This window comes from Talaromyces proteolyticus (genome assembly GCF_021365285.1).
Source record: "Talaromyces proteolyticus strain PMI_201 chromosome Unknown BGW36scaffold_1, whole genome shotgun sequence".
In the NCBI taxonomy this organism is placed as follows: domain Eukaryota; kingdom Fungi; phylum Ascomycota; class Eurotiomycetes; order Eurotiales; family Trichocomaceae; genus Talaromyces; species Talaromyces proteolyticus.
In genome coordinates this window covers 1,670,749-1,687,523 of record NW_025764277.1, presented here as the reverse complement: position 1 = coordinate 1,687,523, position 16,775 = coordinate 1,670,749, and the positions used below count along the sequence as shown (strand labels likewise).

The 16,775-nt window shown below is 48.6% G+C and overlaps 4 protein-coding genes across 4 annotated transcripts; 2 read left to right on the top strand and 2 right to left on the bottom strand.

Moving 5' to 3' along the window:
* Positions 1 to 401: 401 nt before the first annotated feature.
* Positions 402 to 2,212, bottom strand: BGW36DRAFT_421823 (uncharacterized protein; the record flags this gene model as incomplete). The annotated part of the gene is made up of 5 exons (XM_046219622.1): positions 402 to 1,444; positions 1,507 to 1,794; positions 1,855 to 1,935; positions 2,082 to 2,126; positions 2,182 to 2,212. 5 exons carry the CDS (start codon positions 2,210 to 2,212, stop codon positions 402 to 404), a joined length of 1,488 nt encoding a protein of 495 aa, XP_046077880.1.
* Positions 2,213 to 3,539: 1,327 nt separating this feature from the next.
* Positions 3,540 to 4,724, top strand: BGW36DRAFT_367205 (uncharacterized protein). Its single transcript, XM_046214838.1, has 4 exons — positions 3,540 to 3,720; positions 3,772 to 3,888; positions 3,946 to 4,062; positions 4,111 to 4,724. Exons 1-4 carry the CDS (start codon positions 3,639 to 3,641, stop codon positions 4,434 to 4,436), a joined length of 642 nt encoding a protein of 213 aa, XP_046077879.1. The 5' UTR covers positions 3,540 to 3,638; the 3' UTR covers positions 4,437 to 4,724.
* Positions 4,725 to 5,181: 457 nt separating this feature from the next.
* BGW36DRAFT_10428 (mitochondrial protein from FMP27-domain-containing protein) lies at positions 5,182 to 14,204 on the top strand. The gene is made up of 3 exons (XM_046209183.1): positions 5,182 to 9,907; positions 9,958 to 13,982; positions 14,046 to 14,204. Exons 1-3 carry the CDS (start codon positions 5,315 to 5,317, stop codon positions 14,113 to 14,115), a joined length of 8,688 nt encoding a protein of 2,895 aa, XP_046077878.1. The 5' UTR covers positions 5,182 to 5,314; the 3' UTR covers positions 14,116 to 14,204.
* Positions 14,205 to 15,132: 928 nt separating this feature from the next.
* BGW36DRAFT_263589 (uncharacterized protein) lies at positions 15,133 to 16,455 on the bottom strand (the record flags this gene model as incomplete). Its single annotated transcript, XM_046210096.1, has 6 exons — positions 15,133 to 15,459; positions 15,520 to 15,869; positions 15,920 to 15,945; positions 16,006 to 16,067; positions 16,121 to 16,239; positions 16,305 to 16,455. Coding segments are annotated over 6 exons (1,035 nt in total), but the record flags the coding sequence as incomplete, so codon positions are not given.
* Between the last annotated feature and the right edge of the window lie 320 nt (positions 16,456 to 16,775).

Below are 16,775 nucleotides of genomic sequence, written 5' to 3'. Positions count from 1 at the left end.
TAAAAAGAATTATAAAAAAGAACTTGCACCAGGGAATTGACCCGAACAGAAGAGAGAAAACACCGTGGTACCAGACAAGGTGGGAATGAGGAGGGAGAGAAGGGAAAAGAAATTCGACATGATCTAGAGACGAAAGGAAAAGTTGCACGCAGCCACCATCATAACCAAAAGAGGTACAAGGAGACTCGGCAGGTCATCATCGTGTATTGCCGTCAGGATATGAGGGATTGAAGAAACAGGAAAGTAGGAAAAGAAGAAGTTGCATTATGCAAATGTCATTCTGCGTAACCTCGTTGCTCATGTTCCAGTCGTTCGAGGTGCCAACATTGGAAAGAAGCGGGAAATGCGTTTCTGCAATGCTCTATCGCATGACACGAGGTGACATCGACAGAGAGGCGACATTAATAACCGCGGCCACGGCCCTTGTTGCGTTTGCCAGTAGAAACGGTGCTCCAGCCTTCGTCATCGGCCTCATTCGCAGCAGGCTCAGCCTTTCGCCAGCTACCGTTGGCTTTGCCAGAAGGCGCTTCTTTTGTCGCATCCTTTGTAGCAGTAGATTCCTCAGCAGCCTCGGTCTCCTCCTCGTCAGCTGCCATGCCACTCCCATCCTCGTCGGCCCGTCGAAGGACCTCGAAATTCGACTTCTTCGGGACATCAGGATCCGTCTCCTTAGCTCCATTGGCATCACCATCCGCCGCCTTCTCGGACTTGGTCTTCTCCTTTGACTGACGTTTTTCTGCCTTCTCAGATTTGGTCTTATCCTCAGCTTCCTTGCGGGCCCGATCACGCTTCTCGGCTACCTCTCGCTCCCTAGCAGCAGTATCAATAGGCCGGGCAGCACCGAATGGGCTTGCCTTGGAGTCACCAGCACCACCAGCGCTGGGTGGGGGGCTCTGGACATTTTCCGACACTGTCCTTTTCTGCAAGTTTAGTTTCGGTCGCACAGCGGGAGCAGGAGCAGCAGGGGTTGGGGTAGCTGCAACGGGCGAAGATGGAGCGCTGGGCTCCTTGGGGGCAGGATCCGGGCGCATACGTGCTCTCCACTGGTTGTCCAAATCGGCTGCTGTGGGAGTACGCTCTGGTCTTTCGGGTCGCTCCTGAAACTCACGGCGAGGTGGTCTTGAGCCGTCCTGGGAACGTCCTTCTCCCCACGCTGGGGAGTTCTTGCGAAAACCTGAACCCTCGGTGTTTCGTGGGCGGCCTCCTTCACGTCCGACAGCAGCGGCAGAAACCGGAGACAATGGACCCTTGCGCTCCCAATTTCCAAAGTCGCGGGGCTTTCCATCACCTTCAAAGCGGCGTCGCTCGCCCCGTACACTCCCTCCATCCGAAATGTTATCAGGGAAGTCCCGAGCAGGTCGGTCGTTTCCACGGCGAGGCAGGTCTGGGAGAGGACCTTTCCTAGTCCAGTCGCTGAAGTCACGAGACTGTTGAGATTCCTTGGCTAAAAAATGGTCAGTCAAACTGTATCAACCAAACGCAAAAACGGGGAATTGTAACACATACGTGGCTCTGCAATGCTGACACGAATACCACGTCCTTGAAGAGATGTGCCTGAGAATGTGAGCGCCTTCTTCAAGCCCTCAACGCTGGCGAATTCAACATAGCCGAAGCCCTTGGGAGTGCGGTTCAGCTTATCCTCGACGATCCGGACGTTGGTCACTTCGCAGTCGGCGAACAGTTGGGAGACATCCTCAGAAGTTGCATCGAAGGATAGGTTCCCAATGTGGGCGGTATACGGGGGCTCTGTGGGAAGAGGTAGGTCAGGACGGGCGAATGCTGGACGTTCGCGATCTATTACTAGTTAGACGAGATTACAGCAAAGATTGACTCTTCTTCTTTCGGTGTCCGTACCGTTATAGCCGTTTCCGAAGCCCGCAGTTGAACTGACAGTGCGACGTTCCCCGCCAAAGGTCGAGCGCGATTCCGAGGTGGCTAAAATAGCACATATTAGTTTTGAAACTTGGTCAAGGATGGAAATGGCATCGAGTGTGGCGCGGTGTGATTGGCGGCATACCGGCTGACGATTTCAGTCAACATCGGCAGCGGCCTCTTTCACACAAGAAGGGCTCGAAGCTTACAAGGCAAGGGCATGTCCTCCATTTCATCGGCCCAAGAACCGAAGTCTATCGCAAGTTAGCCATTTCTGTTCTCGCTCACCCAGGAAGCGTGGGAACCCACTCTCATCCGCCAAGAAGGTCCCTATGGACATCTTCTGGGCTTTCTGTTTGGGCGCTGCACCAGTAAATTAGCCATATTCGATATAGAATACCAACTACGACCACCGCGGAAAGCGAGGCAGAGGGTATGGCGACGAACCCATGATTGCAATTGATGGGGCAGGAAAAGCGCGCAGGGTGTTGTGCGCGTCTCTTCCCTTCTTGGAGCCGAGAATTCGCTAGATGGAAAATTTGCTGAAAGGCGGAAATATCCTCCAGCAAGGGTCGCAGCAGTTCTGGGAGAGGCGACGAGGGGAGAATGTATCACAAGTAGCCGGTGGCAGTCGAGAGAGTCGTGATGGTGGTACTCCGCGAGGATCAGACAGAGGGGAAGTTGTCGATACGGCGTGAGGATAATTTTTAGTAATAACGGCTAGAAAAGTCAGCCTGCAGCGATAATTGCTTAGTGCGGTCGCGGCCGCGCACTCTGTTGCTAAGTACGTACTAAGGGAACTATTAGGAACAATATTCATTCTTCTGCTTCTAATTAATACTAATATTAATATTTATATCGACCCGTGGTTTCACTGCTATTATTTGTATTTTGCATCTTCTCCCTCCACTCCTGTGTCCTTTTGCGAATGCCATTTGTGGGATAAGGCTCCAGGTGCTAGCATAGACCTTGCATCCGGCCACAAACTACACTTTCATTCGCACATTCACGTTGCCTTTTGCCCAGGCGTGGAGAGACTGAGAGCAATGCCAAGTTCTGGGCGAGAATTCTCGAAGGCTGTTATTAAGTGTTGTATAGTATATGGTATATTAGTAGTCGTCGACAAAGAGAACACCAGTCTTTGTTCTTGCCCTTGGAAATAATGCCGCTTCTGTACTGGCAGTCAAGGCTGCTGAACTATGAAGATGGTAGCAGCAATAATGGTAAGATGAAGAATAAGAATAATAATATAGAGAGGGAGTTGAGACATCTACTATAGGGTTTTGTGAAATGCCAGGCAGAGAGTGTGTATTGTAAACATAACATGACAAGACCTTGTCATGTCAAATTGACGATTTGCGTAATTTTAAAGCGGGTCTAATTAAAGCGCTTTAATTGGCCAGAAAAATTTCTCAGCCAATCAAAACTTGGAAAAGTCTCTTGGTGGCGGCGTAACAGTCGCCAAAATCTTAAAATAGCTAGATCAAAATCACTTGTAGAATTTTCTCCATTGCTACTTACTAAAATAGGTATAGTGCCTAATATAATTTGTTAGTAAACAGGGGTCCAACGCAGGCTTCCAAAAATTTGTGTATGCCCGAAGTGGGTCCTGACAATACCAAACACTAAGTCGAGTTATCCAAAGCCGCACGTGATGTAGTGCAAACACGGCAAACGGTCGTGCCTTCCGCATTGGCAGCACATGGCGCCTTCTTTGTCTCTGTGCAGGAAACCACCAGTGTTTCTGCCATGGACTGCACAGAACGATGACTACCGACCAGCAGGACCAGAATCCGGTGGCAGACACCGGACTTCTAGCTTCGTCCCTGAAAGTTGGCGCACTGAGTGGTATGTCTTCGGCCTGCCATGCTTCGGACTGGCTAACAAGCGGATGAATAGCATTTGCTGGTTTCACGTATGGAGGTGCTTCGGGGATTTTGAGAGCGACCAAGCACCCCATTGTACACTCGCTCTCGCATAGTATTCACTGGGCTGCTTGGGGCAGCTCCTTTTGGTGTAAGAACTGGATAAAGAGGATGCGGCTGGATCAGATACTAACAGGGAGGAAACCAGGGATCCGAAGCAATATTCTACATCTGCATTTCCAAGATCATGCTACGCCACGGGAGCGAGTCTATTCCAGTACGATCTCTGGCGGTCTTTCAGGCGGCATTGTGACGCGGTTGATGGGTAATGACTATGGCCTTCCTAGATACTTTGCTTACTAACGAGCCCCAGGAGGTAAATTCATCCCCGGCCTTGTCGTATTCTCACTGGTTGGATGTTTGGGACAGAGTGCCTGGAATGTCGTCCAACGGCGACAGCAGGAGAACGAAGGCAAGGTTTCGAAGCCCATCCTGCAGCGCATGGCTGAGTCCAAGTGGATTCCACTGCGGTCCCTATCGGATGACGAATTCAAGCATCTGCTGAACGAGAAAGTGTTAAGCATTGAGGCGGAAATGGCTCTTCTGGACGAGAAGATCGAGGGCCTGCAGCGAGAGCGGGATCTGGAGATCAACCACAAGGGTGCGCAACGTGCCGAGGACCAGGCTTCCAAGCCTTGATTGTTTTCACTGGTTGAAGTGTACATGTCCATGTAGATAGACATTTGCCACTGACTTCAATGTTGTATTATGATTGATCTAGATTTATATATGATGTAACTTTCTCATATTTTGGTACTGGACCGGTTGACGAGTATGCTGCACAAATAGATTAGTTATAAATCGGATAGTGAACAACCATTAGCGTTGAATGGATGATAATTGCGATGCGAAGAGGCCAATGGGCTGGCATTCATCGTACTTATCGAAATGTAGCGCGCAACGGGAGTGGCGGAGCAAGATATACAGTCGCACTGCGAAGAATGATAAGACTTAATTAAGTAGTAATAGTGCGCAGGCCCAGGCTGGGCGGCAGTTGCCGGACCTCCCCGGGCGCCCTATTGGACAACCCACTAAGCGCAGTGAACGGCCCAGTGTAACGGGCCAGAACTAATCTGGCAGTCAGCTCGCCCGCACATCCGGGTACACTGCAAGCCGTATACCACCAACCTTTTCCTTTCTTCAACCATCCATATCCCTGACCCAGTCTCGACTCTCTGCACAAATTGCCATCCGTCCGGTCGACCGTCTTGGAACCTTGTGTCTGTCCGCCATCCGCACGCTATAGAGCATGCACGCTCTCTTCCCCCTTACCTCCAAATGACACACTATCGAACTCAACTCGTCACCAATCCTTAGTCGACTGGGACTGCGCACTCCCCCCCTTTTCGCTATCGCAATCGCGTGCACGAGTCGGTCGCCAGCCAGAAGACGAGGACGGTATCCCTGGCGAATCGCGATGAATGAGGAAACAGGATCGGCACGAATGATTAAAATCGAGTGAGTCGCGCGCCGAACAGACCGTGGAGCTTGAGCTGTCCACGGACGGTTGTGCCAGCATGTCGTTCTTCACCCCCACCACCGTGCTGGTGGGAGTGCTATTGCTCTATGTCTCCTCGTTTATCCTGTTCGCGATTGTTCGCATCGCCACCGGTGTCTCAATCCAGCGCATTGGTTATTTTTCTCTGAGACGTATTGCCTATGCTCCCCGGGAAGGCGTGCAAATTGACATTCGCGGCCTGGGATTATCTTTACACCGACCGTCCTTCTCCCAACCGACGTGGATCAGCCTGCGATTGACCGACCTCAAAGTAACGGTAGACCCGAAATTGCTGAAGCATGGAAATAACGATAGTCATGGAAAAGGTGCCTCGCGGCCCGCCTCTTCGAACGGGTCTCCGGCCATGCCCCAAGATGCGACTTTTGGCACACCAAAGAGCTCGTCGAGGCGCAGCGAGACGTGGAAGAGACTGACGAGACTGAAGGAGAGGATAAAGCGCCTACATACGTATATCCACTGGCTCGCGATGATTGATGTACATGCCACTAACGCCGCCGTACACTTCGTCGATGCTGGGCATATCCAGGTGGGGGCTTTCACAATGGCAGTTGATACTAGGCGAAAGATGGTGGAACGTGGCCGGCTGTTCCGCCATAAGAAGCCACAGTCACAGGGATCTCGCCCCGCGGAATGGATAATGACTGTTCGGAACATTTTACTAGCGGTCGATGGCCGGGAACCCATGGAGCTCTTGGACAACCTGCAGTTGAATATTCATGGCCATTTGTATCAGGACTTAGAGGGTCTACGAGACACCTCTGTGGCTATCAAAATTGGTCGACTGCATGTTCCATACGACGATCTGATGCTACTCTCCCAACGAGTCGGACAAGCCCAAAAGATGCCCTTCAAAGTGGAGTCGCCAACAGAAACAGATGATGAGATTTCATTTGCGGACTTCGTGCAAGAGCTAGACAAGCCTGGGTCTAGAGAAGATGTTATTGTCCAAACCGTTGCCGATTCGAAGGAGTTTGCAAGTTCAATTTTACGCGGCATTGAGGAAATACAGGTAGCTTTGAGCTTTTTCCGTGTCTCAAGGTGCATTCCCGCTACAGCCGCCGAGCAAAAGGATATGCAACTTAATCTCGTCACCCATGAAATCGGTATCGATTTGCATCGCATGGATCCCAATTCCCCAGCCCATCGAATGTATTTTCAAAAACGAGATGTGGCCCACCAGGCTTTGTTAGCTGCGATTTCTGTCTCCGTCAGTTTGGAAGATACCTCTGGAGCAACAGACAGGCTTCTTTACGTACCCATGGCCACCACAACGATCAAAACAACCCTTCCTTCCAAGACTGTAAGCTTTTCCGACGAACGCGATGCAGAGGCACGTAATAGTAATGTTTTATTCGCCAACCTCGTTATCACCTCTCCTTCTCTTGATTTGGAGCCTCGCCATGTCTCCCAAGTCCTTCGGCTAGCGCAGACAAGAACAACATCCCCGCGCAGGAAAAAGCGAGACAATCATCATATTATTTCACGATTATTACCAAAGGCTAGCATCAAACTCTCGGTGCATGAGCCCGTGTTACGATTCGTGCTACCCATTCCAAAGGACGCCTCAGTCGATGCCGGCGATTATAACCTTTTAATTTCTTCTATTTCATCCATATCACTAGATATCGAGTCATCCCATTCCGCTGAAGCCGGAATCGACTATTCTTTGTCATCCGTATATCGCGTTGCTTCTCACCAGCTCTATTACCAGACACCAGCTGGCGCCAAGCACAATCTTCTTCAAACCAAAAACATGGAAGTTCGTGTCCACCTCAATGCTACACCCGAAGTCTGTGTCTTCGTATCTGGTAGCTTGAATTCATTTTCCGTCCACATGGTTAACGCCGACGTAAACCGCGGGATGAAACAGGTTGTTGAGCAGTTTCGAGCCCAGCTCAGACCAAGAAGAGGAGTCCCTTCGACAGCAAGCGATCAGAAGTCCAGTTTCCTGCGCCGCCTTCCCCCTTGGTTGATGCGGGTGCAATTCGAAGCCACTGAACTGAACTTCGAGGTTGCTGGTCCTCCTCCAGGATCATCAAAGACCCCGCGTGGAGTCGCCCTTCAACTCGAGTCATGGACCGCTGACTATCGCGCACAGAAGCTCGAGCCTATGAAGAATGTTTCAAGACGACGAACGTCCAGCCATTCTCACTCTTCTATCAGCGATGACCCTGCTTTCCGCTTTCCTCCCACTTCCCCTCCGCGAAGGACTGCCAATAGCCATGCTGATGGTCGGAGACTTGCTGTGCACATCAGAGGCCTCGAAGGCTTCGTAATTGAAGCCGAAGACTACATGGAACCAGAGTCCTTTCTTTCTTTGCCACGATGTGAGGTTGCTTTTAGTAGTCAGAGTGACTTGCAAGGTCCAATTTTCCACATAAATTCGACCATGAAAGCTTTATATTTGGAGTTTTCATTGTACAGAATATACTCGCTGGGGGTTGCGGCAAATGTGCTGCATGAGACATTCGTACGGGCGCCAGTTGATAAAGCATCGAGCGACTATCAATTCAAGTCATTCTCTAGAGCGTCTCTTCCCACACCAGTTCCGCCGTCACAGCGCTCCGAGTTAACCACGGTGGATCTGCGTGTTGGCCTTGTACAAGTCAAAGCTGTCATGCCTGATGATCCTCGGTTAATGTTACAAATTTACGGGCTCGCAGCAGGCAGTCACCGTTGGTCGGCGCCATTTTTGCGATGCCACTTAGCTCGATTGCATGTCGCTGCTCCGCGAATGAAGGGTGTATGGGCGAGAGTGCTTTCCATGAACACTGTCAGAGTAGATTTACGTGAAAGCAAAAAGCTACAAGGTCGTGAAATTAAGGACGAGCGTTCTATTGATGTATCGGCAGACTTTATCCGACTAGGCGTTCCTCATCATTTGATTATGCATCGAGTGTTCAATAATTTCATCAACACATTTAAAGCCCTGAAGGCCTTACGCCACCGTTTTAAAACCGACTCTGATGAAGATGTCCTCCACAAAGATCCAGAGGGACCCAAGATTGTGCCTCGGATTTCATTACGCAGCAAAGCATTAGCTTTCCAATTAGAAGACGACGCGTTCGAGTGGCGGCTTGGTTGTATCTACCGAGCGGGCCTAGTGGAACAGAGACATCGCTTGGCTCGTGAGGAAGCTTTCAGAATCAAGGCTCAAAAAGTGAAAGATGCCGAAAACAAGCGCAACCCATCTCGATATCGTGCCCACTCAGCTCATCCGGACTCCCATCGTGGACGAAGAAGCGAAGATAGGAGACGAAGTGCAAGTATTGATCCTAGAGAGTCTCGACGGCCTGTGGATAAGGACGCAAAATACGGACGAGCTCGTTACGATACAGATGGCGCCGCAAGCATCACGTCTACCGCTAAAGTTTCAGAAACGGAGGCATGGCGTCGTTTGCAGGAATATAATGCTCGTGATTGGAAGTCAAAGATTGATGCCGCAATGCAGTTTCAAGCCAAATCTATTAGCCAACTACGAACTCTCTTTGCCGGTGCTGATGAACCGCCTGAGGATGCTGAAGACGATGAGCCGATTCTTGCCATTCCCAATCGGCCTGCGTTGATGTCTACCTTGATCAGCGATGTGCATTTGGTTATTGATAAACCATCCTTCCCTGTAGCTGAGTATCCCAAATTTTTACATAGGATCGGTAAGGGCATGCCCGTAGGAATGGAGTATTCCCTGCTTATTCCTATGAGCCTTCAGTTGGATATGGGAGAGGCTAGAGTTACGTTACGCGATTACCCCCTGGATCTTCTCCATATCCCCGCTCTTCGCCCCGGCCAGTCCCCTCGATTGCCGAGCTGGTCATTAAAGACAGACTTTGTGATTGCGGAAGAATACCGGAATTATGAATCCACTCGAGATGTTAGAGTTTGTATTGTACCTGCTGCTAAATCCTCAGATGGACAAATTACCGAGGGTGTCTATGTCAACATTCGACGGACTGTCGCTCCAGTTAAAACGTACTCAGAGCCAAATTTCGATATCAACACTAGTCTTCCAACTAGTTTCACATGGTGCATGTCATATCAGCCTGTCATACAAGACATGATGAAGATCATCGAAGGATTCACGAAGCCAGAAGTTGATCCATCTGAACGTGTTGGATTCTGGGATAAAATTCGATTAAGTTTCCACTCCAGGATCAAGGTTCGATGGAAAGGCGATGGCGATGTTCATTTACGCATGAAGGGGTCTCGTGATCCATACATCATAACAGGATTTGGGGCTGGCTTTGTGATGTGTTGGCGCAAAGATGTCCAGTGGTATATTCATCCTAGCGACGACCCTAAAGAATTCATGACTGTGACAAGTGGAGAATATGTTCTTGCTGTGCCAGATTACAGTCACGAGGCCCGTTATTTGTTTGAATATGCTTTGGACGAGGCAAAACTGCCAGCAAGTTATTCAGCGAAAAATGCCGCCCAGTTCAAGAAAGTTCTGATGAAATTGTCCGGAAGTGTTAAATGGCTTGCAGGATTGGTATTTGAACGCGACGTGGGTAAAGAGCGATCTTTTGATTTCAAGCCCCATTATGATGTGGTTCTCAAGAATCCGCACTATATAGAAGGTTCTCAACTAAAGGCAAGTAACTTTCGTGAGAGGGATGTAACTGAGCTAACTATAGATTCTAGAATTATGATGCATTCCGTGGGTTTCGGAGTAATCACATCCACTTGTCGGTGGCTGTCATGGCACCAACAATTGCGGATCAAACGCACCAAAATTATAACACCGTTCATCTAACGCCTCGTATTTTCACCCACTTCTTTAATTGGTGGTCACTGTTCTCTGGAGTCATGTCCCTTCCTGTACGCCAGGGTCCTCTTTGGCCTGGTATCACCAAAGCTAGCAAAAAGTTTGGCCGGCATCTTGCTACCGTCAAGTATAAACTGCTCCTGTCGCCACTGTTCGTCTCCCATATCTACAAGCACAAAGAACCAGAAGATTATGGTGAAGATGTAGTAACTGCAACTGGCCTAAAGGTTCGGCTTTCAAATTTCAAGTTTGATATTCACCAGAGGCGGGAGCAGGTTACCACCCCGATCAAAGGTCGCCTCAAACAACTAAAGTCTAGCGCTATGCGCATAAACCGCGCTGAACTTGACTTCGAAGCTGCTGATTTCAGAGCTGTCTCTGCCAGTATTGAAGGGACAACCATCGAGGAGGTGGAAGCCAGGCCAGAGGAAATTGTCGTGTCATTACAGCAGCCCACTACTTCTGTGGATCTTTCTCGCTTCACGATTCCTGATCGAGACTTCAGCTGGATTGACATGGATGATTTTGTAGAACTGGACTGGATCCTTCCTCAAGAATCCACGCCTAAGACTCAAATACTGCCTCTTGCATATACGCCTCGCTTTACATATTTCCGACAAACAGACCATAGCAATGTATCACCGGCTAACACTGGGTTCAGCCCGTTTGGCGACGAACCTACCCATGAGTGCGTGATGTCTCAAGGAAACGATCCTCGCCGGGTACAGATGGATCTTATCAAGGGTCGTATCGCCAATCTTGAAGTGCAGGCCGAAAACCACGAACTTCAACTTAGCGAACATGAGCTTCAGCTGGTCAGGGATGGCGTGGAGAACAATGATCTCAAAGTCAAGCATGAGTTGCTTGTTCGGCAGGCAGAATCTCTGGACAGACGGCGCAAGTTTCTTCTTGCTGGGCTTCGTCACCTGGAAAAGCTCATCTTTGGCGAGGAAAACCAAAATGACTCGACAAGCGAGGCCCAGGGAAGTGACAGATCATCTAGGTCCGGCGAAAATCTGGAATCTAATAGTGACAGTGCTGAATCGATTATGGACGGAAATTATGAGCCACCGGACGTTGAACTGGCTACCGACTTTAATAATCGGTTCACAATCCATAACCCCCAGGTTAAATGGAATAACTCACTGCGGGATATCATGGTACGATATGGCCATCAAGTCAGCCAGAGGCGTGGGTTCGTATACTACATGTCACGCCAAGCCGTTAAGTTCATTTCCGACATCGTGGACGAGCAGAATAAAAACAATCGCAAGCGCAAAGGTTTCTTCAATCGCTCTCCAAATCACGAAAGCGACCAGGAGCGGGATGATGATGATGGCGTGGAGGAACGTATCGAGCAATTGTTACACGATGCAAAGAGATTTGTCAATGCGGATGACCACCTTTCAGCAGCCTCAAATGAACACGGACGTCCGAGATCTGGTGACTTCACTGACAATATATCGTCAGATTTTACGCCTCAGAACAGTTATCACCTCCATCTTATTGCTCCTCAAATACAATTACAAAGTGACAAGAATCCACGATCTGTCACGCTGATCGCAGCGAAGGGGATGACGCTGAAGGTAATATCGATCATGGACAAGCGTCGAGTCAGCGATGATGTTAGTGGACTTGTGCAACGCCGATTCTCCCTCCGCATGGATGGCGCCCAATTCTTTGTTGCAACGCAAAAAAATCTCAAGGCACACCTGCAGTTCTACGCTGGTAATAAATATGGAAACGCGCCTGGTTCGGCTTGGCCACCATGGCTGACACTGGAAGCGATGTTTGACTTTGAACTCAATCCATTTGGCTTTTCGAGGATTATCCAGCGGACGTCTGCATCTCTCCGGTACGACAAGTATAACAACCTTCGTCTAAAATACAATGATGAAGTAGCCAAAAGTGATGGAGAAACCACCCCTCACCATGACAGTGACGAGGGTCGCGTGGACCAGATCTGGGTGGACTTTCCTGATGTTCGGGCAATTTGCGATTCTAACGAGTACTACACAATGTATATCATTGTTTTGGACTTGTTGCTCTACAATGAGCCGCTGGAGAAAGTCAGGAGTGAGAAGCTCGAGAAGATAATGTTTGCTTCCGATTTTAGTGATTTGAGAGGTGCACCGGAGATGGTTTTCAAATTGCAGGACCGTATTCGACAACTCGAAGAGATCAGAGACTACTTCCAAGTTCAAGCCCAGCATTTGGACGTTCAAGGTTGGCAAGATCGGATAACGCTTGAGAAGGATTTGGTAAGCTGTGAAGATGAATTGTTTTTCATTATGAAAGCCATCACGACCTCTCAAAGACGAACCGATGAAAGAGCTCTGTCAAAAGCCAGTGCCTCATTGCGATACTGCTTGTCTGCCTCTGATATCGTTTGGCATTTGATGCGGGATAAGAATGAGCCATTAGTAGAGTTTCAGCTGCGCAATGCTTCATACGAACGCACCGATCATACAGACGGATCAAACCATAATATGATCGAGATAGAGCGTTTATATGCGCTGAACCTGCTAGAAAATGCCATCTATCCCCAGATGATCGTTCCTTACATGGATCATAAAAGTCGAATTGAGAGTGGAGATATAATGTTTCGCGTTCAGTGGTATATGCTTGAAGCTGTCGCGGGTATTCCGGTGTTGGATCAGTTCGAAGTGAACCTGTTCCCGCTCAAGGTACAACTGGAACGAGAACTGGGCCAGAAACTTTTCGAATACATTTTCCCTGGTGCGGGATCCAACGCTTTCGAAAATGGTGGCTTCTCTCCATTCATGGTCAAACACATCAAGCCTCTAGACGAAGACGACGAAACGGAAGATATGGACGGGGAAGTTACTCCTGATTTTGTGTCGACGCCTCGCAGCCAAGGCAGTACTTCGACAGGGGAGGATACGCCAGCATCCATGGGCCCAGGCTCTATCGAATTGAGGTTGCAGCCGACTTTGAGTCTACCAGACAACCGCAAAGGACAACATGCTCTCCATTTAAGATCAAGCCGATTCAAACCAATGACGAGAATAACGAAAGATAAAGATCGCCTGTCACCCGGAGACAGACCCGGAATGTCTCCCCGCTCGTCAACGGCTGGTGGTCTCAGCAAGAAAAAGTCCACTGAGAGTATTCGAGGATTAACGCGTTCGTCCACAGATAAGTCACTTGGTGCCATGTCCGGCAGCTCTAGCACGGTGAATGAACCCAAGAAATTCTCGCTGGTTAGAGGTTCAAAGAAACAGCAAACAGACGATCTTACTCAAATGATGTCCCGAGCGTCCAATTACATGATTCTCGCAAATGTCAAGATCAACGACGTGGTACTATGTTTGAGTTATAAGGGCCGAGGGGAGCGTAATATTGAAGATGTACATGATTTCGTCTTCCGCCTGCCGGTTCTAGAGTATCGTAACAAAACATGGTCGAATCTCGAGCTTGCTCTCCGTTTGAAAAAGGATGTCATCAAAGCATTGATCTCTCACGCACCAGCCATTCTCGGAAACAAATTGGCACATCCACGCCCCAACAAGCAACAACAGCAGCGGCTGCGAGAACTAGCTTCGTCTTCTCAAATTATGCTTCCATCTTCGGATACCTCTTCCTTGAACATTTCAGCCAGTCGCAATCTCACTAGACGTGACTCTACTACTGATGTGTCGGGCTCTTCGTCTCTCCACAAATCTGTCAGTAGCTCTGGCGCATACCCTCTTGGACCCGCCGTTTCGTATTCTTCGAGTAATGCTAGTTCACGAGAACCCAGCATTATGGTATCCGAGTTTCAGTCAACGGCAGATACAGATAGCAATTTTCAACAAAATGACCTTGTTCCAAGACGGAGTTTGACATCTGAGCGCCCAAGCACTTCTCGTAGCATCGGTGGAAATTCTCATGATGACAGGTACGTCTTTATTCGTTTCTTTTCTTTTCTTTTCTAGCTACTTATACTAATTACAATCTACAGTTCGAAGAAAACTATTCGCAATCTAGGACGCAAGTTGCTCCACCGTCATACCGCGAATACCAACGAATAAAACAACAATCTCGACCTACCTCACAACTTTTATATTCAATCACCTATTATCCCGTCTATCTTAAACTAAAATATGGGCATGGCATTTGAGGAGTTTTGAATTTACCTTTTTGTTTTTTTTTTGGTACACATATTACTTTATTTAATTTGACATGGCAAATGTGATGCTTCGCATCCGATGGCGTTGTTCTGCTACAATCTTGTCTTCGGTTCAGAATTTTGCATGTGTTCACGGCCTGGTCTGATTTTTCCTCTTCTTGTTTTATTGTATGATTCTTTCGCTTCGTTTTATTTTCATTTTGAATTTTTTTTACCCAAGGATATCATTCTTTTGGTATATACTTGATATCGCTTGCCATTTGTTACTTGCCAATGTACGAGCGATTTTTGGATGGACTTGCCTCGTCAGCTTATCTCGACCATGAAGAAAATATCTCAGATGTATTGGCCAGTGACAAAAGTTTCTTCTGTGTACATTTATGTGACTTAGGGAAGGACGGCGACAGGTTAGGTCAATACATGCGGGACCGGACCAGATAGAAACAGGGCGTGGATAGAGGTCCTAAATTTGGAAAACGGCCAATTCTGATATACAAAATGCATCAATTCATTCAGTTTACTCGGTTCCGTCTAGAAATAAAAGTAGGAAAATTTCTAATATTCACGGCCTATCTCAATTTTCTCATCAATCCATCCCATGTACATATATCAATTGATTGATGGATAGACACACAACCCTGGACGCCGAAACTATTCATGGTATCTGGTATAGATAAACGATCACGAACATCGCTAATAAAAAAGATCACATGGAAAAATATAGATTATAAATAGACATATGCGGCATTTATATAGACTTGAATGAATTTGAGCACAGTAAAGCCGGAAGATTTCTTGTTTTACTTCATTGAGCCTCGACATCTTTTTCTCGTATTTCGTCTTCATGTTCTCGGGTATCGGTATGGCTGCTTTCAGCATCCGTGGTTGGTGATGTTGTATTATTGATTGCAGTATTGGTATTGGCAGTATCGCCTGATGGTTGTACTTGGGGTTGAGTGGTAGGCGGGCTACTATTGAAATTAGGAGAATTGGCGGTGGTTTCGTCGGTGACGGCGGACGAGCCCGGCGGTGATATCTGCTTTTCCCGCCCAAATGGTAGGATGCGTGCCTGGAAGGAGTTCATGCGTGTGCGTGGATTGACGGTGATGTCGTCGGCGAAACGCTCGCCGCCGTAGTGCGGTACCCGGTTCCATGTCTCCTTTTCTCGTCGCAGTTCTGCTTGGACCCATGGGAAGGTGATAAGAATCCATAGTGCGGCCCAGGCGAAGGGAAGGGACCAGCCGAGCTTGAATTGTGTTAGTTATTTTCTATCCGATTGAATGTATTGGCTTGGGTTACGACGTACAGTATAAGCTACGTCCTCTGTGGTTGTAAAGATGATCGCCGTGATGGCAGCTGCAGCGATCAATGAGCCGCCGGCCCAGAAGCAGTTCATTTCAAAGAGCATGCGGCGGAAATAGGGACTCGAGAGATATCGAGTGCGCAGCGCGTAGCGAAATTTCTGGCCGCCGCCGCCGTCGACAGCGACGATATCTTCAACTAGCACATACAGCGCGGTCGGCATGACGGAGCCTTGGGGGGTAGACGAGATGCGGAAGGGAGCTTTGAAGCCAGTCATGCGTAGGACATCGAGGGTCAGATGGACGGCGCCAAAGTAGAACATGACGGTAGGGAGTGGCATAGCGAGGAGACGAACTATATCTATTAGCCATTGACCTAGTGTTATTGAGTGTGTATAAGCTTACGGTAGGGATCGGGATTGACAGTTCCACTGTTAACAAATGCAGGTCAGATAAGACATTTTGTTGTCAGATAATGGATGGATACTCACACAATCAATTCGACGGCTAGAATCAGCCATACAAAAGTAAAGTTGATTTGGAAAAAATCAAGCTATCATGTCATCAGTCCGTTTTCTTCAACGCATTTGAAGTTGGTCAACACACCCATGACTTGCGCGCATTCAGCGGTCGAGCACGTGAGTCCTTTCGCATGAGATTATACAGTCGATAAAAGTATTCGAAGACGGAAATGCCGCCCAATGCTGCAGTGCTGATGGTGAAGACTAGTTTCCGTCAGCTTTTACCAATCCTATATCTTTCCTGGTTTTGGTTTTGGCAACAGACATACCCATGTTCAGCGACAAACTTGTGCAATATTTGAGCGCAAAATACAAGACTAGCGGTTGGGCGAGGGTGTCAATGACGAAAAGGGTCCAGAAGAAGGCAATCGACCGCTTTCGTTGGCGCAGGGAGTACGGCAACGGGGGAGGGCCGTCGGACGGCGGTATGGCATCCTCTTCCATGGCGATAGAAGAGCAAGAGGCAAAAGCAGAGCGACACAAAGACGACCTCGGCGGTTTCTGCGTGGTGGCGAGAGATCAGTCCTCTGTATTTATTTGTTGACAGAGCGCGGCTGGCACGGCATGGCTGGAGAGGGTTCCAATTCGAATTCAGCACGGCGGTCAGCCTAGACGAAAGGTCAATGCAGCGAGAGAGGGTTCAGCGACGCCGGACAGTCGGGACGAGGGCGATTAAGGAAGAAAATACACGCGACAGCAGACAGACTTAATGGAAGGTTGGCGGTGCATAATTATGATTA

Coding starts and splice junctions, on each gene's coding strand:
- BGW36DRAFT_367205 (XM_046214838.1), top strand. CDS start 3,639: ATGACTACCGACCAGCAGGACCAGAATCCGGTGGCAGACACCGGACTT. Junction 3,721..3,771: donor GAAAGTTGGCGCACTGAGTG/GTATGTCTTCGG, acceptor GCGGATGAATAG/CATTTGCTGGTTTCACGTAT. Junction 4,063..4,110: donor CATTGTGACGCGGTTGATGG/GTAATGACTATG, acceptor AACGAGCCCCAG/GAGGTAAATTCATCCCCGGC.
- BGW36DRAFT_10428 (XM_046209183.1), top strand. CDS start 5,315: ATGTCGTTCTTCACCCCCACCACCGTGCTGGTGGGAGTGCTATTGCTC. Junction 9,908..9,957: donor TAGAAGGTTCTCAACTAAAG/GCAAGTAACTTT, acceptor TATAGATTCTAG/AATTATGATGCATTCCGTGG. Junction 13,983..14,045: donor GGAAATTCTCATGATGACAG/GTACGTCTTTAT, acceptor TACAATCTACAG/TTCGAAGAAAACTATTCGCA.